The sequence below is a fragment of the Cyclopterus lumpus genome, chromosome 23, assembly GCF_009769545.1.
Source record: "Cyclopterus lumpus isolate fCycLum1 chromosome 23, fCycLum1.pri, whole genome shotgun sequence".
Lineage (NCBI taxonomy): Eukaryota > Metazoa > Chordata > Actinopteri > Perciformes > Cyclopteridae > Cyclopterus > Cyclopterus lumpus.
In genome coordinates this window covers 9,529,471-9,554,317 of record NC_046988.1, presented here as the reverse complement: position 1 = coordinate 9,554,317, position 24,847 = coordinate 9,529,471, and the positions used below count along the sequence as shown (strand labels likewise).

At 40.7% G+C, this 24,847-nt stretch overlaps 1 protein-coding gene across 3 annotated transcripts in view; it reads right to left on the bottom strand.

Annotated features, from left to right (window-relative positions):
* Nucleotides 1-24,847, bottom strand: part of gsap (gamma-secretase activating protein) — a 28,666-nt gene that overhangs the window by 3,237 nt on the left and 582 nt on the right. The window contains exons 2-28 of one of the 3 annotated variants that reach the window (XM_034526410.1): nt 23,788-23,858; nt 22,871-22,927; nt 22,696-22,765; nt 22,414-22,461; nt 22,230-22,318; nt 21,556-21,625; nt 21,337-21,386; nt 20,854-20,979; nt 20,634-20,690; nt 20,472-20,518; nt 20,131-20,210; nt 19,428-19,505; nt 19,246-19,332; nt 18,915-19,007; nt 18,548-18,710; nt 18,008-18,098; nt 15,897-15,966; nt 13,642-13,721; nt 13,254-13,334; nt 12,644-12,766; nt 12,373-12,428; nt 10,698-10,729; nt 8,798-8,859; nt 6,993-7,088; nt 4,215-4,285; nt 3,856-3,950; nt 3,049-3,168 (exon numbers count right to left, since the gene is read on the bottom strand). In XM_034526410.1, coding sequence (XP_034382301.1) covers nt 3,049-3,168; nt 3,856-3,950; nt 4,215-4,285; nt 6,993-7,088; nt 8,798-8,859; nt 10,698-10,729; nt 12,373-12,428; nt 12,644-12,766; nt 13,254-13,334; nt 13,642-13,721; nt 15,897-15,966; nt 18,008-18,098; nt 18,548-18,710; nt 18,915-19,007; nt 19,246-19,332; nt 19,428-19,505; nt 20,131-20,210; nt 20,472-20,518; nt 20,634-20,690; nt 20,854-20,979; nt 21,337-21,386; nt 21,556-21,625; nt 22,230-22,318; nt 22,414-22,461; nt 22,696-22,765; nt 22,871-22,927; nt 23,788-23,858 — 2,163 coding nt within the window. Of the gene's footprint in view, nt 1-3,048; nt 3,169-3,855; nt 3,951-4,214; nt 4,286-6,992; nt 7,089-8,797; nt 8,860-10,697; nt 10,730-12,372; nt 12,429-12,643; nt 12,767-13,253; nt 13,335-13,641; nt 13,722-15,896; nt 15,967-18,007; nt 18,099-18,547; nt 18,711-18,914; nt 19,008-19,245; nt 19,333-19,427; nt 19,506-20,130; nt 20,211-20,471; nt 20,519-20,633; nt 20,691-20,853; nt 20,980-21,336; nt 21,387-21,521; nt 21,626-22,229; nt 22,319-22,413; nt 22,462-22,695; nt 22,766-22,870; nt 22,928-23,787; nt 23,859-24,847 lie in introns of those variants that run through there. The other 2 variants (XM_034526411.1, XM_034526412.1) reach the window with 2 other exon arrangements.

Below are 24,847 nucleotides of genomic sequence, written 5' to 3'. Positions count from 1 at the left end.
TCTTGGCTTTAGGACATTTCACAAAATGTATTGTGTTGCAGTGAGAGCCATCCATTCAAAAAGAGCAGAGAGCCTCTCACATCCATATAATAAGCAAAACAACAACAACACAGAAACTGACTTCTCAAGGCCAGCAGATGATAAATTAGGAGTTCTTGCCAGATTATTCATCTTTTTTTCCCAGTTCAGTTGGCCAGCACACCATTTTGGTTAAACAACTTCTGGTCGGATTATCATAAAGCTTTGTACAGACATTCATATTCCCGAGAGGATCTTTCCTCATCAGGTTTGTAGTTTTAGCACGTTTTCATGCTTTACATAAATTGCACCAAACATTTTTTATCAGAGATAAGGACCTGTAGTTTGGAAAGGACCGGTAAGTAAAACTGGTTAGATTGGGAAATTCTAGATGAGACGGTTTGTGTGTGTTTGTAATGAGGCACAACGTGCACATCTGCACAGCCAACTGTCCAGGATTAAATAGTAGAAGTCTAAATAGATATATCCTTATTTGATCAATTCCTTGGAAGACTTGAAACGTCCTTTTCTCTCACATTGAAGTTTGAAACCATTTGGACCCGAGCTCAGCGGCAATGAAACAACACACACTCCTACATAGAAAATAAACAGCGTCAGTGTGTTTGAGTACGTTACTGAATCCCCATTGGTAGTGAACATTAACCTCTGACCTCTCTGCACAAACAATGACAAAAGTATGCAAAGAAAAGAGGATGCGTCTTGCCTATTTCATGAGTAAGTGTGGTAAACGTTCACACATAATATAATAACTCGTGTAATCAGCTGCCTGGTGCGTCTACAGGTGCAGTGGTCATGACTTCACCCTTCCTCAGTAGCAAATCAGTGGCGATGTTTCCTGGCCCTGATAAATCATTCTGAATTCATTCATTACATTTTTAATCATTCTTAAAACTTAATGAGGCTACCAAATAGCTTGCCAGCTGGGTTCTTCAACAGATGTTAACAAATGAAGAAAAAATAAACTCAATGCTAAAAAACTAAACTAAAGTGAAATGGAAAAATATAAAGATTAAAAATAAGAAATTGCCTTTTAATAAAATAGATCGTATTAGAGGCTCCATATTAGAGATGTTCACATCTGTTCGTCACACTTATTGTCCTGTGGGTTTTGGAGTTTTTGGGGGTAATTCAGGGTAACTCATAACAGGTGCAGTGTAGTATCCAGCCATCTGGGGTAATGCTGAAAATATTACTGAATGCTGAGAAGCTCAATAATAATTAATACACAATTTGACCACTTAGTAAAAATGCAAGTTTTAGATGAAAGTGAATAGGCCACATTAGCAGCTCTGTGCCGTGCTTTGAGCTCTGGGTTTCCACTGGACAACTCAAAGGCAAAATAAATAGGCTACAGTTTTGACGGCAGTGAACAACTTGTTAGCAGTAGACCTTCCACTCACACCGAGACCACGAGAGTGTGGGCACCGAGGACCAGCGACATTCCCAAAAAGGTTTTGTGATTTATCAGAAAAATAAGAAACAAGTGGCACTGTGGATTTAGTTTGAAGCAAGGGGGGAACAAAAGGATTCAAATGTCATGGATTATGAACCTGTTTCTCTGAAAATGAATCGTGTGGCTCATAACAACAGATACAAACCAGCGCATCGAGCTGCAGGATGCGAGCCGGAGGGTTTTTGTGTCCAGATCAAAGACGGTTTAGAATTGGGAACCAACTACAAGAAAGAAAGAAAGCTAAAAGGGAAAAGCAACGGGCAGCAGGTACTAATTTGGTACTGTATTTAAAAAGGAAAACAGTTTACCTAATAATTACTCTTATATGTTCATATATGAATTGTCATCCCAACAAACATCCTGAAAGGAGTATGTGGACCGCTTGGTTCAGCTCAGATAACAGTCAAAATATATCCCACCTGCAGCATCTGTGCTGGACCCTGCAGATCCCAGCAGACCTCAAATTTACAGCTCACTTTTTAGTTTGCAGATGATGCACAACTTTTTCGTTCAGTTCTACTTGTAAGTGCAGATGCTAAATCAAACATAAAATCCCCATGTCATTTCCAAGGTACTTCACCCCAACAAGTGGGCCAGGCTGGGCCGTATAGGGCAGCGTCTTTGACTGTTCACTGTGTGGATGCTCGGAGCCCTGTTGGCTCTGCCAGCTGTGTTTCTACTAATAGAAGAGTCAGCGAATAATGCCGGAGCTCGAAGCATTCTACATCTCATTTCTAGCTGTCAGTCATCTACTGGTGTTCTCCTTCTACCTGCCACTTGTTAGAGGGGTCGGTCAAACAAACCCGAAGGCCTGACAAGAAACAGCTCGGAGTTAAACGAATCAACTTTTCATTCTAATAATCGCCGTCTTTCTGGTTCTTGCAGTCGTTCTTCGCGTGGTGTACGCGGCTGCACTTTTCACAGCATCAAACAAACTGCTTCATTTTAGTAAGATGCTGACTTGACGTTTGTGGAATGTTTTTACTTTTTCAATCACTGTCTGAATCCATCCCTGTGTTTATTTGTCTCTCGTCGTCAAAGAAGAGAAAGCAACACAAAGAGAAAGAGCCTCAAGCCCCTTAACGACAACCTCTAATAAGGTCCCTGCTTTATGAATGATTTCACGTTTTGAACGTGGTTTGATAAGACATTGATGGTACAATAATGATCGGCTTGGAAAACTGAATTCAGTACATACTTTCTGATTTAATGTGCAATTTGTTCTGCATTTCTTAACTTATCAAGCACAAACACATGTTTGTGTTATTCTTCTGTTGTTTGTTAATGCTGCCTCTATCATATATTTTACAATATTGATTTGAAAGCATATATATTTACATTAATACAGCATGTCAGAAAACATTTAAACAATGATTTTTTAAATGTTTTTATTTGGGGACTAATTGAAATGTTGACCTATTGGTGGCACAAGACAATTCATCCTGAGAAGAACACAAATGTCTGTACAAAATTGTATAGCAATCCATCCAATAGTTGAGATAGTTCAGTCTGGACGACAGAGGAGGATGATGAAAAGATTGACTTTCTTTCTGTACCTGTCATGAGCCGAGACACAAAGGTCTCTGTGAGCTGCAGGAAGCCGTGATCGATGTACTGGAGGAAGGTGTGATGAGGGAGGCAACGCACAGCAAACACTGCTAACAGGGTGTGGTAGCCTGGGGAGAACAGTGGGGCAGATGAGGAGCAAGAAGAAGGAGAAACTGTTGATGTCTCTGAAAACAACAAAGGAAGTGAAAGAGTTTAAAACTACACGGAGAGTCCACCGCCATGCGTTTAGAAACAGCAGCGCTTTGACCTTCATGCCGTCGTCAGCATGCGAACATGTTCACATTGACAGCGCTGAGGAAGATGTTCAGCAGCTATTGGACAATGTGCTGTTAGCGTGGTTATAAACACCCACGACTTCACTCATTTTAAAGCAACTTCCCCGAAACGGACACAGACTCAGTTTGCCTGCTGTTTTACAGCTTCGCTCCCAATTCACACGCATTAACACCTGCAGCCTCCGTGTCAAGGGTGTGCTGCCTTGCTCCAGGGCAACTAAAGTCATGTAAGTGGTTAACAATACGGCAAACACTGGAAAATGAATTCAAAGTATTGAAAATGGATTCCCACTCTGCTTTGCCCGTGTGCTAATGTTTAACATATTTTTGGTTACATTAGTGCTGAAGAGAGCGGGTCTGTTGTCCCTCAGTGCAAATACACATTGTTATTCTGAGACAGAGACAGACTGGATTAAAACAACTAAAGATTTAAATGTGTGTGTGTGTGTGTGTGTGTGTGTGTGTGTGTGTGTGTGCATGTGCATGTGTGTGTGTGTGTGTGTGTTGTGGAGATGGTACCTGGAGGGAGGGGCAGGCAGAGACCCCTCGTGGCTTCCAGGATCCGAAACATGAAGTGAAACACAGACCACTCGGCTGGACTGCCCCGTTGCTTGCTAAACAGACACACACACACACACACACACACACAGAGAGAACAATTTGGACAGGAATGTTATGTAACGTGAGTGCACACATGAAGAAGGGTAATCAACAGTTTGCTCATGTGGACACACACGCAATGGGGAAGGATGGAGGGTCTGGAGCACGCATACGTGAAGATGAATGCATGCACACACACACAGACACACAAAGTCAGTGCTTTATACGTTACATTAAGTCAGAAAGGAGACACATACTGACGAGGGAGGGCTACTCACAGGCACAAAACATGAGGGCCCAGTTTGTACTTCAGCCAGACGGATTCCAGCATGTGTCTGATGAGCTCCAGCTAAGCACACACACACACACAAACACACACACACACACACACACACACACACACACACACACACACACACAGACAAACACATGTTAGTGCTTTCGGGAAGGAGATGCTCGATTACATTCAAATGAAACAAGACACATTTCTGCTACGACGATGTTTTTCTTTGTGGACATGCACACAAATCGGCATCCTCGCTTCCCTCTTTTCTGTTTTTCACACTTCCCATATTAATTTCCTCTGAAAACAGAGCGGTGTGATCACACCTTTCACTCTCGGTCCACATCGTTTCGCAACACGTCTTTCCACACAAAGGATCATCTGAATGCACTTGACTCATTTGAAAACGTGCTGGAGCGCACACACACGTGTAGAATAACAGGAAGACGATCTGCCTCCTCCACATCCTGCACACCGGTGGGAAACCCTCCACTGATGTCCTCCACTGACCTCAGGGAAATCCAATTAGCTTCACTTATGTAACGAGAAAAATGCCCAAAATTCAAAGAGCTGTCAAAGACAAACATCCTGATCAGCTTTTCCCTCTTGCTGTTTTTAAGTTTTAAGTTTATTACAATGACGTGTTTGTGTATTTAGCTCATTTTCAATGCACAATTTTTCATGCCGTCTGAACACATGTTATGGAACGGATTTGCAAATAAATATCCGCAGTGGAGTTTAGGGACGTCTATATCAATAAAGAAAGTAATGCTCTCAATCCCACTCTTTGGTGAACAGTATGAAATGAGTGTTTGATGCACACTAAACAGACTTTTTGTTGTCAGATATTCATTGTCTGACAAGAAGGTGGCGACGTTCAAGCAAAATAAATGATTCATTCTTTCTACTCCAACTAATATCTTGTGTGCTCATGTAATCCAGGACCTTGAAGATAAAATAAAAGTCAAAGGGAAACAAATATGTAGCAAAGATGTTTTTGTGCTGAAAACAAAAGTGATTAAAAGTGATTAAAAGCCACAAACATGCACACTATCCCCAGTGTGACGTTCCATGAGAATAAAATCAGTAATCAGGTGATTTGTCTTAATTAACCACCGGCCAGACAAAGAGACTGGATTTACTCCTCTGCTGAGAAAAAGTGGAACAACCTTGGATATAGAATAACCTTTTCTACATAATTGCAGCCCATTTCAATTAGTTTAATTTATTTTCAGACATATTCCTGAATAGTAATCATATTCAGCTATTGGCGGGTTGCTCTTTGACATTGGCTATGTTATAAAGAGGAATGCATCTCAGTTGCCTGTAGCAACCGGAATGAAAAATAAATAACTTTGAGAATAATGTGCTGCGGAGCTGTAATCTATCATGGCAGAAGTTCCCTTGCTCTTAAAAGCTGTAATCTATTTCACCCTCAACTTCTCCCCTGTGTCAACGCAGCCATTAGTCTCAATAAGCACCGACAACAGGGGTGGATGTTCTTTATTTGTGGAGGGGAAGTCAGCCCTCTTTGGAAATGTACCTCCCTGAGTTTTTAGAGCATGAGTCAGCTTGATGTGTAAGCACATCCGGCATCACATCACCCGGCGGTTGAGTTACTCGACTGTTCTTGAACTAAAACGTTCCTGAAGGATGTTTCTTATGGGTCATTTAGTGTGTGTGTGTGTGTGTGTTTTAATAAAACCTGCTCCCCAGATGAGACACTTTTTTTCATTTTCACTCCTCTGAATAAATTCAATAATAACCACGTTTGCCAGGAAGCAGGGCGATGAGAAAAATGATTACGGACGTGCCTTTTTCTATTACTTTCATTTGGGGTCTGACGGCGCAGGTAGAAACTCATAAGCCCCGTCGTACGCCGCTGAGCCACCGACCTATCCAGCTGAGAGCAGGCGGGATTTGTTTTGTCTCTGTTACTCTGTCATTTGCAATTCCATAAAGTCCCGAAACGTGGTGCTTCCTGCTTTCTATTCAATTCCAGCCTTACCCTTGGCCTGATTTAATACCGTTGTGTTGATATATGCTCCATGTCTGCTTTCAGCAGCTCCTAGCAGCGAAGGGATTTACTTCCCAGGAATACTAAAGACTGACTTTACAGAACCAAGTACCTCTCTATCGGGTACTAAGACGGAGAGCGGTAACGTCTTTCCACTCGGTTATGCAGATCCCACCTGCCGCTCTTTGGGTGGCTACAGTGACACTCGTATGCATGAATATATGAGATAAACATTGTGTCCCCCCCCCCATCCCCACAAAAAGTCCCTGACTGGTTGAGGATGCATGTCTTAACCAGAGAAGTGTTTGTTTTAGAGGACTGAAGCCGTGACCTGATGGCTTCCAGCAACCCCTTTCTAATCTGAAGAGCACACATCTGTCAGACCATTTAACTAAAGTGGAGAACTCGCTGCCTTTTCCACTGAGCGGTCCTCGCTGTGAGAGGCACGTAACCTTGCCGAAAAAGACTACGGGTAAACATTAAATAAACATAACCCCGAAGAATGATGCACCTCTAAATAAAAAAAGGGCTATACACGGCTCCTGAACCGCTCCTTATATGTGCAACACACACACACACACACACACACACACACACACACACACACACACACACACACACACACACACACACACACACACACACACACACACACACACACACACACACACACACACACACACACACACACACACACACACACACACACACACACACACACACACACACACACACACACACAAACGGTGTACCAACCAGTTTGGCTACGTAGTTGACAACCAGCAAGTCGATCTTCTTCTTCCCCATATGAGGCAGGTGTCTGTTGAGATGCTCTCGGAGCTTGTCAACCGTCTGCAATGTTAAAAAGACACAGGTTATTTTCTGTGTGTGTGTGTGTATGTATGCAGCCTTGAGTAAATGTTGCGGTTGTGTGTTTAAAGAATACTTTGCTGTGCACTCAGCGGGGTCAAATTGAGTGCAGCTTGACTTTTCACTTGACTACAAAGTCCCAAAATTGATTTAAGCTTGGACTCAGAAAGGAGGAAAGGAGGGAAGAGAGGAGACCTGTGGATGTGAGAGGTGGAAAAGTACAGTAGTTGACAGGATGACCTGATATCCTTCAGGCAGGAAAAGGGGGGATGAGGAGGAGACAGAAGGGAAGAGAGAGGAGAAAGAAGGAGTGACAGGAAAGAGAGGAGGGGGTAAAAGAATGATGGACGAAGCGACGGAGGGAATAAAGAGAGAAAGGAAAGGAGGACTTGGTAATCCTAAGAATAGCTGAGGGACTGCTAGCATCTCGCCTGAACTCCATTAAATTGAAGCTATCTTCTCTTTAAAAACTTTGCTGAGCACAGGAAAACTGGAGGAGATGAAAATGTCCATCAAACAGCGCAGTTTTTTTTTTTAAGATGCACCTTTTTTTTTTTAAAGCGTTGGCTCATCTGAAGCGTAACCCTTAAAAGATGACTATGGGGGGAAAGGATCGTCTGTCAGCATTTCACTATGGATCTTTAGTGGTCTATACATCAACACATGTTAGAGGTAGAATTCCCCTCCAGGGGCTGGTGAACTGTTGTGTGTCAACAATCTGGGATGTCCAATGCCTTTCAAGGATTTCAACAATGAAGCACTTTACGATGCAGACTCTTTCTCCACTTGGCCTCATCTGCTACAGTGAGTGTCAGCGGAGAGGGAAAAAGACACATTTATTCAAAGGACATCAAAGACGGCGTAGTAGCTCAAAAGCAACAATGAGTGGTTCATTATTTTCTATTCTGCTGCTGCTTTTTGATTTTGAGTGGTGGGATGTTAACTACGGTCTTTTTTTGGAAGGCTTCGAGGCTTCCTGCTTTTGAAATATCTGCTTGTTTTGTTATGACTGGTCCTTTTACGGAATGATTCATTTGGCTGACAGCTTTTTCAAAAGCACGCGCGTTATGACTAAAAACCTTTAGTAACTTTAAGTTAATACATTACGGCAGAGCTGATTGTACATGGTATAATGGGTATACCTCGTTTTTCTGAAAGTTTAGTTACATCCGACTTGAGCTTAATAACATGGAAAAATACTGAAAGCTAATCAAGCATGGATTCCTCATAGCAGCCAAAGATTGTCTTTGGGGGTAATTGAACCCAAATTCAATGAATTTAGTGCTCCCTTGTCAACTCACGGTATTTTCGACCCTCAAACTACCAACTCTGTAGAGTAACGCGCTCAGACCCAGAGTCCCAATTTATCAAATATTTGGATGGGGCTGAGGTCAGGGCATGCCAGTCAACCTCTCCACACCAAACTCAAACTCAAGATAAAGAAATTAATTTCTTTATCCACCTGCCTTTGTGCATAAGGTCACCTTCACGTTAGAAAAAGAAAGAGCCTACCCTTAAATAAAATTGGAAGTATATGATTGCCTTTCATTTTAAATTTCCCTTTATAAAAACTAAGTGTCTAGCCCAAGCTACTTTTAGCAGTGTGTGTGTGTGTGTGTGTGTGTGTGTGTGTGTGTGTGTGTGGTAGCGTGTTGTAGCCACTGAAAGCTGTTAGCTTCTCTGTCTCTCACCAGGCCTATGAGCGCCCTCTGTTGAAGGTCCTCTTCCTGGAAAAGTGGCACCAGCTTCTTATCTGGAGGAGAGAGACAAGGCAATAGTGGGAACTTGCACATAAAAGAGATGTTTGAAGAAACTGAACACTAAAGGTAGCCTCAAGTGTGTCAGCGCAGTAACATTATTTAAAAAAAAAAAAAGCCATTAGTAGTATAGATGAAAGTCTGACTTCTTATGGAATTAATAAAGGAAGTAGACATTAAAGGACTGTTCTGGATGACTGTTCGCTTTAAAAATACATTCCGACGCCTGGAGGTTATGGCTGCAATCCTGCTGTGTCCCGTGTGTGTGTGTGTGTGTGTGTGTGTGTGTGTTTTATATCAGCCACACAAAAGTGGACCATGCTCCAGCTAGGTCACTTTAGATGAATTATTGCACACTCGCATACACAAACACACAGCATCTTTTGATCACTTTCAGACATGCAAGAAGCTGGCGTTTTGATGTTACAGTGTAATATGTTACAAATATAAATAGCACTTGGGCCACAGCCTGCGCTGCTAGATGTGATGTATGCCTGTCAGAAGTTCAAAGTTATCAACTGTTTTAAATTATTCTGAGCTATTCACACCAATGTACATGGACACACACACACACACGCACACACACACACACACACACACACTAACCATTCGTCCTCTCTGTTACAAGGTGATCTCATTAATCAAACTTGAAGCATTGTTGAATAATGAATTACTAGATCAAAAAATACATTATTTAAATTGATGTTTATTATTGATGTTAAATGCTAAACTATATGCTAGTTCCAGCAAATTAAAATAAGAGACTTAGCTGATTATCTCTATTTTATATTCTTGTCAATAGGATCTCTTGATTGTGCTCACTTGGTCCAACACATCAGAGCCATTTGCAGTCGTCACTTTGGGCTTTTGGACATGAGCCACAGGAGCAGCATGGCTCATGTCCTAAAGGGATGTCAGTCCACCACTTTGGTGATGAAATATCAACAACTTTGGGATGGACTGCTGTGAAATTTGGTGCAGATATCTATGGAGCTCAGAGGATGAATCCTAAGGACTCTGGTGATCCTCTGACTTTTCATCTAGCGCCACCAGGAGGTAAAGATTGAAATATCTCAACATCTATACTGGACGGATTGGTACAACAGTTGGTACAGACATTGGTGGTTCGCGGGTGTTTTATATCTGCTTACATATACACCTTGACTCCTCCTTTAGTGGCAACATGAGGAACAATCAGAATGATCAAAAAGCCTCAGCATGGAAACAGAAACAGATTGATAAACTGTTGGAAATAAGTGTGTCAGCTTCTTCCATGAGCGCTATCATCTGTGTAAGAGAGCGTGTGTTTTACAAGTGAATCTGAGGGAGGCTGTATGAGATCATCTCTGTGAATTAACTGAGGCGAGGGAAGGTCCGGAGTTGTGGACAGAGCCAGACCGAAGATGAAGGGAGAGAGGTGAAGGAGGTAAATAAATCCCCACCTTTATATAATTGAAGCATTCTTCAACTCTACACTTTTAAAATACCCTTTCACTCTCTCACCTCTCTGACCTCTCTCACTTCTCCCCTTCTTCCTCTCGACCTTTTTTTGTTCTCAACCTCCCTCCCAGGATGAATTAGTGTGGCAATTCTGTTTAGTTGAATTCTCCAGTGGGCATGAAGAATGCAACCTCAGAAGAACACACAAACCCAAAACACACTCGCACACAGTTTTGAGCGCCATTATAAGCCAAGGTTTTGTTGTTATTTATGACATTCATACACCCTGCATTGTGTGTGTGTGTGTGTGTGTGTGTGTGTGTGTGTGTGTGTTGCATCTATGGATTTATGTTTGTGCGTATATGTGTGTGTGTGTGTGTTCAAGCCGTCTTACCGAGACACCAGGTGTCCACCATTGATAGAACTCTACAAAAAAAGAAGAAAAGCTTTGTGTGAAAACAATCCCTCAAGATGGCATTATAATAAGAGTCTTACTTTTCCTGCTGTAAGCTGAGGCACTATTATGCTTCACTGCTGCAGTGAAAATATATATCAAAACTATAAAAGCACAAAGTCTGTCTCCAGGTGCTGGAATTTGGCCTGGGAGGAAGATGAGCTAATTATGAACCAAAAAGGCTTTTGGTTTGATCCCCGGTACAAACAGGACAGAGTTATATTTAATTCAAAGCAGGTATTTCATCAAGTCACTTGATCAAAAGCTGTTGAGGGGCTCCAGTTGTACTCTCATTTCTAAGGTATTTCAAATGAAAGGGGATAGTTCACAGTCAAAGAGTAGCCTGTTAACAGGGTTTAAACAGGTCATTCCTGCGGATAACACGGCAGAGCACTGGGCTTTGTGTACTCTTAAAGTTGAAGGAGTTTGTGCAGATAGTTACAACCAGAAGTGGTGAGATTTTAAAAAGAGCAAAGCATCAACGGCAGAAGTAAGAGCTCACGTAATAACGCTGTGACATTGACATGGTGAGCAGACAGACGTCAGTCATTTTTAATCTCTGTCGTCAGTGTTTTTACACTGACTTGGGTTATGGAAACTGAACTCCTGGTGCACTTTTATATTCACTCGGCATAGAGAAGCACATCGATCAAGTCAGCCAAAGGGGCATTAAATTAAGGAATTTATTGTATTTAGAATCCAGACTGGATGCGTCGAATAATCTGATCGTAAAGACCCCAAAGTACTTTTAAACTTATTTAACATCTTTATTGTATTATGCTTTATTCTTCAACTAATTGATTGTGCTTCCAAACTGAATGTTAATGTAAGCACATTTTTGGTGTGAATGTACATCAGCATAGTTAAAGGGTAATGCTGTTGATATTTAGAATTTTTTTTATTGAAAAGAAAAAGCCCATGAAAAGCCCAAAACCAATAATGAATTGCTTCTACTAACACATAGTGTCTCTGTAGTCATAGCTCGATGCGTCTTATTCCTCCGTGCCATAGAGCTTCAGCGTTGTCAAAAAATAGCTATTAAAACAAACAGCGTTGCACCGAGGGATATGTTCCTTCATTATGATGAACATGGCCTCTGAATTTAAAATAAATCCCACATGCCCCGCCGTGCTACTATAAATACACTCTAAAGCTTCACATGTATATTAATCCATAGCTGTAAAATGGTCCCCAAAAAAATCCCTGTATGCGTAAGATTGGCTAAAAACTACAGTGCTGTTTTAAAACAAACCTATTTTTAAAGATTTCAATCTTCAGGAGGAACCAGTGTGCCGAGTGCCACAGAGGCTGAGGAAGTCAGAATGTACTGGGAAGCGAAGTAAAGCATTGATGCTTTCAATCTTATTTTAAATGACAATAATGAAGGATGGCTACAGCTCAGTGTATTTTCTACCTCTCCTGGGAAAATCATTGCAATGTGCTAGGATAGGTGAATTGAGTAGCAGTTTCATTGCAACTGTTGGTATTTTTAGGTGCACAAATTGAATCCTTTTCCAAATCCGGTTTTGAGAAAACAAAAAACACCATGCAGAGGCTCTCTGTGTCTGTGGTGATGTGCTTTCTTTAACAACGCTCCGGTGGATGGCACACCTACTTCTTTGTGTTCTCCTCCAAGTTATTCCTGTGGCTGGATGGTCTCCTCTCGGACTTCTGAAACGAGCAACACCATCATGGGAGAGCTGTAAACATGCTCGTAATATTCAGCAGAGACCCAAGGAAAAAACACATCATCTGATTCTTCACAACAACAAGCATGTTAAATCAATTATTATCAACCCATTTAACTTCCAGCCTTATAATTTTGATTGTTGTTCATTTATATGCATGAGAGTTTTTTTTGTTGACACACACACACACACACTCACCAGTTTCTCCCACTCAGCTTGTATGTGTGAGGTTCTGTATCTGGGGTTGGGAACAGCATCCAGATATGTTGTCCTCTCTGTGTTCCACTGCAGCTCTGACCAGAAACCCTGGAGACTTCTGGCCTACACACACACACACACACACACACACACACACACACACACACACACACACACACACACACACACACACACACACACACACACACACACACACACACACACACACACACACACACACACACACACACACACACACACACACACACACACACACACACACACACACACACAAATTGAGGAAACCTGCGTGTGAATTGCACGCAAGTAGACACAGTATAATGAAATCACATTGTTTTACATATCAATGTCTTTTTGAAACGTCTGGATGAAGTCAGCTGCATTAATTTCCCAACATTGCATCATACGTGCACCCAGTGTATTTATAACGTGTCATGTAACAAACACACATTGTCTCTATTTAATCATCAACCTGCAGGGCAAGTTTTATTAACTGGTTTTGGAAACTGACAGTCAGACTCTCAAAGCTCAATAATAACTTTAAAGCAGTTTTAATATAATAGATGTGTATAAAAATGTATGTTGTTACCTTGCCTTTGAACAAAGATTCAATATGCAGCTCATTGGTGCACAACACACCAGGGACCTCCAACAGACACGCTAGTATCTCCTAGAACACACAAAAGACAGACTAGAAAGTGTGTGTGTGTGCGTGTGTGTTACTCAAGGAAAAAAGAAAGAAATAGAAGTGCAAGTGTGTCCTGATTTCATATTCATATCCACGTATATATGTTTTATTTTCTATGTCTTTATGCATGCTGAATTGAATTGTATGTACAAGTGTGTATATGTACAAGTGTGTATGTACGCGCATGTGTGTGTGTGTGTGTGTGTGTGTGTGTGTGTGTGTGTGTGTGTGTGTGTGTGTGTGTGTGTGTGTGTGTGTGTGTGTGTGTGTGTGTGCGTGCGTGTGGTACCTTCTTGTCGAGTACAGAGGAGTAAGGCAGGACTTTGTCCAGGCAGAGGGACTTCTCATAGCTTATTCTGTACAAAGAGGCTGTTTGTGTTTGTGTGTGAGAGAGAGAGAGAGAGTGAGAGAGCGAGAGAGATTACAGTCAGACTTTTATGTTATTTATCACAGTTATGCAGAATTATTTTCTTAAACTTTATTTCAATAGTTTTCAAATGTACTGCATCAAGATTGATCTCTGCATTTAATCCATCCTAAGTATTTAAGAGCAGTGGGCCGCTGTGAAACAGTACTTCACTTGATTTTAGCCAAAAGGCAGAGATTCTTTGGATTATTGATAGCGATAAGATTATCTTTTAATAACTACAAGGTACGCCCCAAAAGTGGGTTTTATGGGAACTCCCACAGCATGGTCTAAGATCTATGATCATGCAGTGAGCTTTGCATATATGCCGTCCTCCTGTACCTTTCTATTCTGGTGGCATTGTGGTGTTCCTGTAGTGTCGTCTGTCTGGTATCCCTTTGAAGAGGCCCTTTGACCTTTGTTTTCAAATATTCTTAATTTTCTAGTGCATGTAGTTTGACACGCATGTAGTAGGTTACATACATTGCAGAATCCTGCATACGTTTGAGGCTTGTGTGTGTGTGCGTATCTCTGTTTGTGAGTTACAATAACATGTGGTGGATTTATGGCTGCAAAATCGCTCACCTAATTTTAGCGCAAGGGATAAGCCGGCAATACTGCTGATGTTGTTCACACTGGAGTCAAGCTGTTGACAGCGAGGATGGTAGTTTTGTTTACAGAGTAAAACCGTGTTTATTGATGAATTCAGATCCGTGGCGTGCGCTCTCCTTTGCACTCAAGTGATATTGATGTTGTTGTCCTTTGGTGGATTATTGTGCGGATTACCGCCTTGCATGACCTTTTGTTTCTAAACTCCATATAAAAGCCTGGAACACACTGGGCTGAATGTGGTGAACCAGCTTTGGGGCGCACAGTCACTATCATGTACTATTATACGGTCATCATATGAGAAAATACCAAACTCATTGCTGAGAAGCTATGTATTTAGAACATATTTGTTTTCATATGATATGAATCAATAAGTTAAGATAAGCTAATGTCCCTACAGAGATATTATCGGAACATCATAACAATATTATACAGGCCTATAATGATGAACTGTGGGGCTTGTGTCCCGACTTTTTCAGTAAGCGTACTTATGTCTATTTATATTTTTGTTATAACTGATTATAATCTTCAGGGACTGGGGAGGAGGGCCCACAAACAAGGCTCTGCCCCCATTTGCCTTGAGCTGGCCTGTTTCTGGTCCCACCACAATCACTATGATATATGAGAGAGCACGGGTTACTCATGTTTTATTTACGAGGTCAACGTATTGTATTCGTATACTGTTGCAGTGACAACTGTATTAATACGAACTCTGTATCTTTAGAGCAAGTCAAAGTGATATAATATGCAAATGTGTGCGGCAAGGAGCTCCAGCATCCAATGTGATCATCTCCTCTCTAGGTGATGACTGTTTTCCTAACTATGAAATGAATAGTGTGTACTGTTCTATTTTCTTCAGATAGGCACAAACATTGGAAAAGGGAGTTTCTCATGGTATGAACAAATAGAAAATATCCACTTTCTTGTTGAAAGTGTTAGATGAGATGATACCGCTCTTACAGCAGCAGCCAATTAGCTTAGCTTAGCATAAAGACTGGAAGCTTGGGGAGACAGTGAGTCTCTGTCCAAAGCAAGGTTAAAAAGATTCGGCTCACAGCATCTATAAAACCCATTTACTGGGATGTCATATCTTAATATAAGAGTGGTATTGATGTGTATTTTCGATGCCTATCGAAATGTTGACTATTGTTTAAACAGTGGGTATCTTGTTTGTAGTCAATTTACTTTACCTCGCTATGTGTTGTGTTCAAATGTGTTGCTGTATGTCTACTGGGACTTAGCCATATTATTTTTATATATTATATTAACTCTTCTGAGCAAGCTACAAGTCTCTACAGTCTCTAATTCAGAGTCTCCAGACCAGCGTTGGATCCCTGGCAAAAGTCTGAGAAAAGAGTTTTAAGAGGCAAACATAGTTGATGAAAGAATCCGGTTTTGTGTAGACAGGATGTTAGCAGTCTAGTGACCACGGGCAGAAGGAGACATAAAAAAGGCAAGAGAGCCAAGACTCCAAAAGGAGGAAGTGAAACACAGGAGACTTGCGTCCCTGTGCTTCAGCTGCCACTGACCTAGAATGAACTCCTGGATCTGATCAAAGGATTCGAAGGCGTTCATGTTGCCACACAGCCATTCGATGATCTAGAGTGCAGGATAGAAACACATAGGACACGGGTGTCATTGTGTTGGGAGTGCAACATGACAGCTGTTCAACATGGTCATGTTTCAGTATCCTTAGTTTATGTTCTATCCTTTAAAATGGGACATATCATGCTGATTTTAAACTTCGTACTTGTATTTTGGGTTTCAACTAGAACATGGTCTTTGATGTTCGAAAAACATATTATTATGTCCGTCGGAATATACTTTGTTGTCAACTGTTTTAGCGCCCGTCTCTTTAAGCCCCTCCTCCTAAAAAGAGCCCAGTCAGCTCTGATTAGTTTGGGATAAAAATGTTGTTCTCTGCCTAGTTTGGAGGTACTCAGATGTAAGGAAGTGTATTCTAAAGAGCGTGAATGTGGCACAGGAAAGGGAGCCAAATCCAAATGGCTTGATGAATCCCGTAATTTATGATCTAGACGGCCCACAAAAAACATATTTCACAATTGTGGATTGGTAGACACTCCAGATACCTAAATGCATGACCACAAACATTGGAAAAGGGAGTTTCTCATGGTATGAAAAAATAGAAAATATCCACTTTCTTGTTGAAAGTGTTAGATGAGATGATACCGCTCTTACAGCAGCAGCCGATTAGCTTAGCTTAGCATAAAGACTGGAAGCTTGGGGAGACAGTGAGTCTCTGTCCAAAGCAAGGTTAAAAAGATTCGGCTCACAGCATCTATAAAACCCATTTACTGGGATGTCATATCTTAATATAAGAGTGGTATTGATGTGTATTTTCGATGCCTATCGAAATGTTGACTATTGTTTAAACAGTGGGTATCTTGTTTGTAGTCAATTTACTTTACCTCGCTAGCCCAGAGGTTACAGCGCATACCTTATAACTGCATGTCTCACCCATCTCTCTCTCCCCCATTTCTACACTTTCATCTGTCAAATAAAAGGCGAAAATGCCAAAAGATAATAGAAAAAAAAAAAACATGAACGATTTATGATTTCCTCCCTGCAAATCTCACAGCCACAGCACATCAGAGTGAAAAGTAATTGTACGTTGCCCATTTCTGTGCTGTTTTAAATTATATCTCTTTTCTAAAGTCAGTGTGAGTCCAGAAAAAGCAATGCTGTTGTGTGAAGAGGAAGAACAAATTAAAGTAGAATAGAAGTAGAATAACTGCATTTGCACAGCAGTCTCTTAAAGTTACAAACAAACACAAATATTAACAAGCAATCGCTTTTATTAAAGCCACTACGTTTTGTGCCGCTGGCCCCATTAACAGAGTCCACTTGAATACAAAAGTTATGTGTGGTGTCCAATTCCTCAGTGCGAGCCACACTAATGAAGCTGGTGATTCATTTAACCTCGAAAGAACGAATTTATTACAAACTATCAGAGCAGCTGGAACATCTTAATTTAGGTTGTGGTAATAAAGTCTGAGTCATGGTCAGCGCCCAAACACAATATCTGCCCCTCGCTGTCTCTGCTGGACTCTGTTTGATCTCTGTCCACTTATCTTCTCCCCTCTCCTGTTCCATTATCCTGTATTCTCTTTCTTTTGTCTTCCCTCCCTCTGCTCACCTTAAACTCAAGATTGACGTCTACTGAATTCACACAGAAGCGCTGAAAAGCTGCCATCTCTACCTTCACCTCCACCTTTATCCATTTATTTTTTACTTCGCTGTTCATTTTCCTTGAGGGAAAGCACCTTAAAGTGCATAACCATGGAGATTATATTAAAAGTGAGATGACTGCACTCCCTGTCAGACTTCTTTTCATTTTTTCATCCTTCTCTTGCATCCACATCTAGTCTCTCCTTTCAAAAAGGTGTTATTGTTGAGTTTATGACTAATTAACATTGATTAAAAACTAAAGATATTAATGACATTATGTTTTACACATAAAGAATGACATTTTGTTGAATAAAAATGCAATTCTGGATCAAGTTCTGTTGGTCCAGATGATGGGTTACGTCTTTATTTGCTATGGAAAAGAAAATACGTTTACCTGCTGCTAACTTGGACACAAAAACATGTCAATACACTTGTCCTGCCTCCATTGTACCTTCAGCTCCAGGTGTGGGTCATTTCCCATGTAAACCAGCAGGCAGTGGAGGGCGGCCAGGCGCTGAGGGTCCTTCTTCCTGCTGGGACACCTTGACAGGTGACATGCAGCAAATTTACTTTTGTCCAACAAAAAACGGAGACACAAAAGGCAGAAGCGCAGGCAGACAGCCAAAGGTCATACTCTGATGTATGTGTCGTTTAATAATGTAATGAATGGGACAGAAATATTGTCAATGCAAGGGGAAAAAAATAAATAAAGCAAGGGGTCACTGATGAATTGTTGTTGGCAAGGATGGTTGAATCCAATCTGCTGGCCATGCGTCAAGCTAAAGCTGTTTTTCCATTTATTCCAGAAAGACTCACAAAACTTACTTCTCAAAAAATAATATCCAATTTCCACCTGTCTGCCTAACTATATCCCCATCTTCTCCAATACATACAGAGAGGGTGCCTCTATGTATTTAAACAACAACTCCAACATAGATAAATCCTTAATTTCCACAAAAATGATGAATGATGAATAATGAATGACGCTCACCTAGAGGTAGTGTCTGACCGCAGTATCTGCAGCAGGAAGGCAGGACTTAGCTCAGCAGAGTAGATCCTCCCGCTGGCCAGGTCCAGCAGACTGCTGCTGGACTCTGCATGCAACACTGTGATGTTGGCTGACTGACACTGCAGGCCCAAGTCCACGTCTAGACCTAGATGTTGTTGAGAGGGACAGGTAGAGAACACGACCGTTTCTATGAACAAATAGCAATTAAAGCTCTGGGATTGTACAGGTTCTATGTTTAAAAATAGCAAACATTTCAGGACAAAATAGAAGCATGTACTGTAGCTGTAGAGTCAGGAGGTAAACAAACTGCTCCACCGCCATCACTCAGCTTGGACATGATTTGTTTTACCTGAGAGAAACAGGGAGTGACAGAGCATCTCCTGCTGCCTGGTGTTGATACAATGGAGGAAATAGCCCTGCAGATACACCAGGATGTAGTAACCTACGAACAAAAATAACACAGCATCACTACTATTTTCTATCGTTACGCTGTATGCACAACAGACCTCTATTCATTTGCATGCGGATGCACTCGTTTGTATTTGTTTGGTTTGACCCTAAAAAGGGTAAGGGATGCACGTTTGGCAGTGAACCGTACACAGTCCCACGCTTGAGTTGAATTTCCAGCGATTCTGAGACGTGTGCCTGGCTGTTTGACATCTCTGTGTGTGTGCAATGACCTATCGGGATGAAGAGCGGATGGAGCTGCGTGGCTTTCTGAGGCGACTGGTCGCTGCTCAGTGACACTCTGAACGTCTTGCTGCAGTCTGCAGGAAATGAGGAAAAAGCCAAACTCGTCACCTTGTGCTCCAGACAAAAACGGTAACATGGGAAAGGAGGCCGCATTAGTTAGCATACACACCTTTGTGGACTAAAACCACAGTGTAGATTACTTCCTGTTTGTCCTGTAGAGGTTGGCTGTAGCACACACACATGCTTCCTGTTCACAGACCACCGGGATAGAGACGATATGAATCACACAGTAGGTGACGTCAATAATGGATTATGTACATACATGGCAATATTCATGATAATGAATGAGAAATTCAATCAATTGTGATGCATTTGGATGGAAAATGTGTTCACATACCTAATATTAATAGATTTTTTTTCAAAAGGCATACCAATCAACAAGAAGACAGGAATAAAGATGTGGGATTGATACAGAAATCAAAGATTCAATCAACAATTTGATGACTCAATAACATTCTAAGAATAACTGTCAATCTGATATTATAATGCAAAAATGTAACCAATTACAAAACCAAATATGAAGCGGATAGTAATTGCTCAGCACCTCATTTTGGAATAAAACTCTTCCAACAATCATTTGATCATTGTATGAGATTGTGAATTATGTGCTGCAGATTGTAACACAGCTTCCGAGTTGTGAAGGGGACTTACTTTCTTTTTTTCACAAAGAGAAATAAAAAACACACACAAGCATACAGAATTAGTCCTGTAACCGGAACTTTGGTTTATGTACATCTGTTGAGTGTGAGGACATATACATATGTGTGAGAACACATCATTCATGCAAAGATGGATGTGTGTGCATATTTTACCTATTCTGTTTGTGAACACTTTCATCCTAACGGGCTCTGGTCTCTCCATGTGGAAATGGTCAAAACCCAAATTTACAAACCTGTTGGACACACACACACACACACACACACACACACACACACACACACACACACACACACACACACACACACACTAACATTAGGAAGGTGTATAGCAAATGCATAGTTGAGCAGCACAGGTAGTGTACAGGAATTCATTTTCGTGTCTATGATTGCAGGTACATGACAATACCATTGAAAAGAAAACTGAATATAGAAGGAAGTATCTGCTGAGAAAAGATATTTCTATATTTATACTGTACTTGTAGTTGTGGCCTTACTTGACTGTGCGGAGAGAATTAGCAGGCAACTCTAATGGGAGTTCCAACTGTGGGACAGTAACATAAAGCAAGACATTTGTATGTTACAATAGTAATACATGGCAAACATGTGTGCACAAGACAAGTAATTCATTAAACCAAAAGACATGAGAGATGACTTACCACAGTTTCACAGTTATGGTTGGGGTAAAACTGAACACATCGCATCAGGAACTTGTCCTGTGAAGCACACATGATCCAGAGCTTGTGTGATTCAGTGTACCTAAAGTCTAAAGTAAATTACTTGCGTGCTATATATATATATATATATATATATATATATATATATATATATATATATATATATATATGAGTATTTGTATGGATATACAGTTGTACATGCCTGCGTGTGTGTCAAACTACGAGTGACGTAGTAGACTCTTTGTGTGTGTCCGTCCCACTGGGCCCAGCAGAAGTCCTCCACTATTCTCTCTGCCGTTTTGGACAAACGCTCGGGGTTCGCCATCACCTGGTTCACACAAACATTGATATTCAGCTTTAGAGACTCACTGAATTTAATAATGCAAAGCTCCCCAGGAGGGCACGAGACACAGTCTAGTTTATGGTTTGAGAATTAGGTCAAAACCATGAATACTCTTTGCACTGGCTTATCTTAATACCTTCCAACTTTTTTCCTGATTGATCGTGAGATATGTGTAGAATTTATACCTCTAAGAAACTGCACAGAGCCCGATAGCCAGAAGAACCCTCAATGCAATTTATACTTAAACTGTGGGAACTATACACAGTTTAACGTTTGCTTCAAGGAAAAGAAAGAGGGAGCTGGCTGAAGGGAGCAATGTGGTGAATACAGAGTCCAACGTACCACTCTGTAACCTTCCTGTTTTGTCAGCAGAACGTGATAGAGATCCACATCTGAAAAGCACAGACGGATATGCATAAACACAACTATATCCAATGTTTTCTCCTCCAAATGTAAAAAGCCAGATTTTGTATAAGTCTCTGAATTTAATGATCTGTTTCGTTACAGATTAAAGAAGCATAGCTCACACTGGCAGACTAGCATAAGGGCATGCAGACTCACATCCGTCCTCAGTCAGCAGCAGCAGGTGGCTCTCCAACACTGATCTCCTGTCAGTTTCTGAATTGAGGAACTAGGGACAGCCACAGAAAAACACGAGTCAGCATCTGGTGGTTCACAGTTACCAGATGGAGAAATCCATTTGCTGAATTCTCATATTTTAATGCAGCCCTGAAACAATCTTGGCATATGATTACATTTTCTGGTTTGGCAATATGACAAGCAATGAACAGTAAGGACTACTGCCGCAGCTGATCGATATACATGAATAATATTCCTAGGTTGATGAAGAAAAAAAGACATAGCTGAGGAAAAGAGAAAGATAAAATGTGATAAAGTGAGTGAAAGAGAGTATGGAAAGTACAGGCCAGAGCACTTTCAGCGAGCTTGCAAAATGAAATGTCTATGGCACTCATAATTAGTGCAGATGCACCAAAATTGCAACTTCAGCGCGTGGCTGCAGTAAAAGCTGCATGACACGCGCGCACACACACACACACACACACACACACACACACACACACACACACACACACACACACACACACACACACACACACACACACACACACACACACACACACACACACACACACACACACACACACACACACACACACACACACACACACACACACACACACAAACACAAACACAAACACAAACACACACTCTACCTGCACTTTGACCCTGCAGTCTACTGCCTTGAGGACTTTAGTGTTGTTGATGGGGTGGATCTCAATCAGGAGAGTTAGACACTTGGATACTAAAACAAAAAGATTGTGAGAAGAAAGATTAAAAATGCAACATGAGTGGTGGATGCCAAGGTCTGTGAATGAAATAAGGAGAAAGAGGTGTTACTTGGCTTAAAGCGCTCCTCTCCTCTGGTGTTTTGTGCCAAGCTGACCGCTGAGAGGAAGAGAAAGGTGTCAAGGTGTATTGTGACTTCATTTAAATTTAGCAATTCTTTAACTATGATTTGACACCATTACGGTCAATAATGTGCACCAAACTGTGTCCCTCGCATTGTTCTTTTGGTAATTTAGAATTGGGTCGCTCACTTAATTCCCTAATTTGGGCTCAAGAAGACATATTTGTTGTATTTTGCCAGTAATTCATTATCTGTGCACTACAGAGGTTTACCTAACAGCGTCTCCTCCTTGTTCAGGGAACAGCTGCTGACACACACCTGCTTGTCAAATGTGTACAGGAGCTGTTGGAAAGAATACACAGCCACATGGGAAAAGACACTTGCAGAAAAGCAAAATGTGCAGCAATAAAGTGAAGGCACACACACACACACACACACACACAGTACCTTGTTCTGTTTGGTGTTGGAGTCATACTTCCCAATCCTGGTGGTCCCTGTTGCTCCCTGTCAGAGTAGTTATTAAATCAATCAAACTCTAAAATGGATAATCCTAATCTGTTCAGACTGGGTAAACCTTTCCCCCTGCTGTCTTTCACCACATTGACATGTGTGGAACGTCATGCTTGACCTCTTCATTACCTTGGCTGACCTTGCTAATTTTCCTAAATAGACCTGCTTCACCTCAAATGGGAGATTTACCACTTGTTGGGGTTCAGAAGACGTAGAATTAAAAAGGAAGAAGTCCCAAGACAGAGGCGCGCATGCATAAAGCTGTGAACTTTGCACCAAAAAAAAGATTATTTCCTCTTTGCTGGCTGCACACAGTCTTTAACCTACTAAACCCACATACTTTTTGGTGAGTCTCATTAAAAATGCATGTTGTGCAGAGAAACACAGTTCAGCACACTGAACCTTATTTTAAATTCTAGCAAGAAACCCAAGGTTTTTGTAAAAATATCTTTTTTATTTTTATTTGGAGTTGTCCATTTGATAAAGAATGCTGAAGTAAAGGGCTTCTGGGATTTTAATATTTTATTTGCTATGACTTCAATAAAAGACTGGGAGAGCAGATACAGAATAGTCGGCAATTAGTATGCATGTAATGTTATATCTAACATACATTAAGCTACTCAGATGTTACACTGTGGCAAGACAAACAAACACATAAACAGTATATTGTGCAACAAAAGACAATGCGCACAACATGACAATGACAGTAAAAATAAGTAATATGACTACAGGTTGTCACACGACTAAACTGCAAAGTGCAGTGGATTAATACAAATTAAATTAATTACTCTCACTTAACGAATACATTCAATATAGGAAATACTTGCTATGCAGTGCCAACATTTTGGATTTACCTTCCATGAGTAAAGGATGCCCCCGTCTCTCTCAATGTTTAGGATACAAGTGTCCACTGCTCCAGAGTATTCTGCAGACACAGCATCATTATTATGAACCCATACGTCTCATCAATAGTTGTTTTGTATGCCTGCCACTGCTCATGGTCAACATACTAAGTGTTATGCTAAATGAATATGTAGAGGGTTTTCACTGTATGATAATGTATTATTACAAGTGCCCAAATGTGTCGATGAATAATATAGCAGAAATCTGTATATCATATGCCACTTAACGGTATGATGTTATGCTGCATAACTTTCAACACATTTGTTATGGTGTGTCCGTGTACTCAGGAGGAGATTTGTGGTATAAGTGTGTGTGTATACACACATATATATATATATATATATATATATATATATATATATATATATATATATATATATATAGAGAGAGAGAGAGAGAGAGAGAGAGAGAGAGAGAGAGAGAGAGAGAGAGAGAGAGAGAAAGAGAGAGAGAGAGAGAGAGAGAGAGAGTATATCTAACAATGTGACAGTAAACTTTTGATTGCTTAGTAACAGTATTTTATAGTATTTATTTTTCGTCTTATTTATTTTAACGAGTAACCGGTACTGAGATTGAATACACTGGAAATGAAATAATCTGTATTCCATTAAAATCATATTAAACTTTCTCCAAATGAATATCGGCTGGTAGGTGCTGGACTCATGCAACTTCAGATATTTCAGTATATTCATGAAATACATTATATTTTATATAGCTTTTTTCTTTTAATTTTGAATGTTGCTCCATCATTGCAACGTTTTACGTCACGACGAAATATATACTTGAATTTACTTGCTCTCTTAACAAAGTATTTAGAAAGGAAATAGCGCCATCTACTGGTATTTACATCATATTATTTATCTACTTAGTGATTCAGATTGTTCTACTTTTGGAGTTAAAACTATAGGACATAACTGATAGATTTTCACCGAGATATTTACATAGGATGGCATATTATGCAGTTTCGCACAATTTGCTCTAATTTTCAACACAGTTAGATTCACTCTAGAC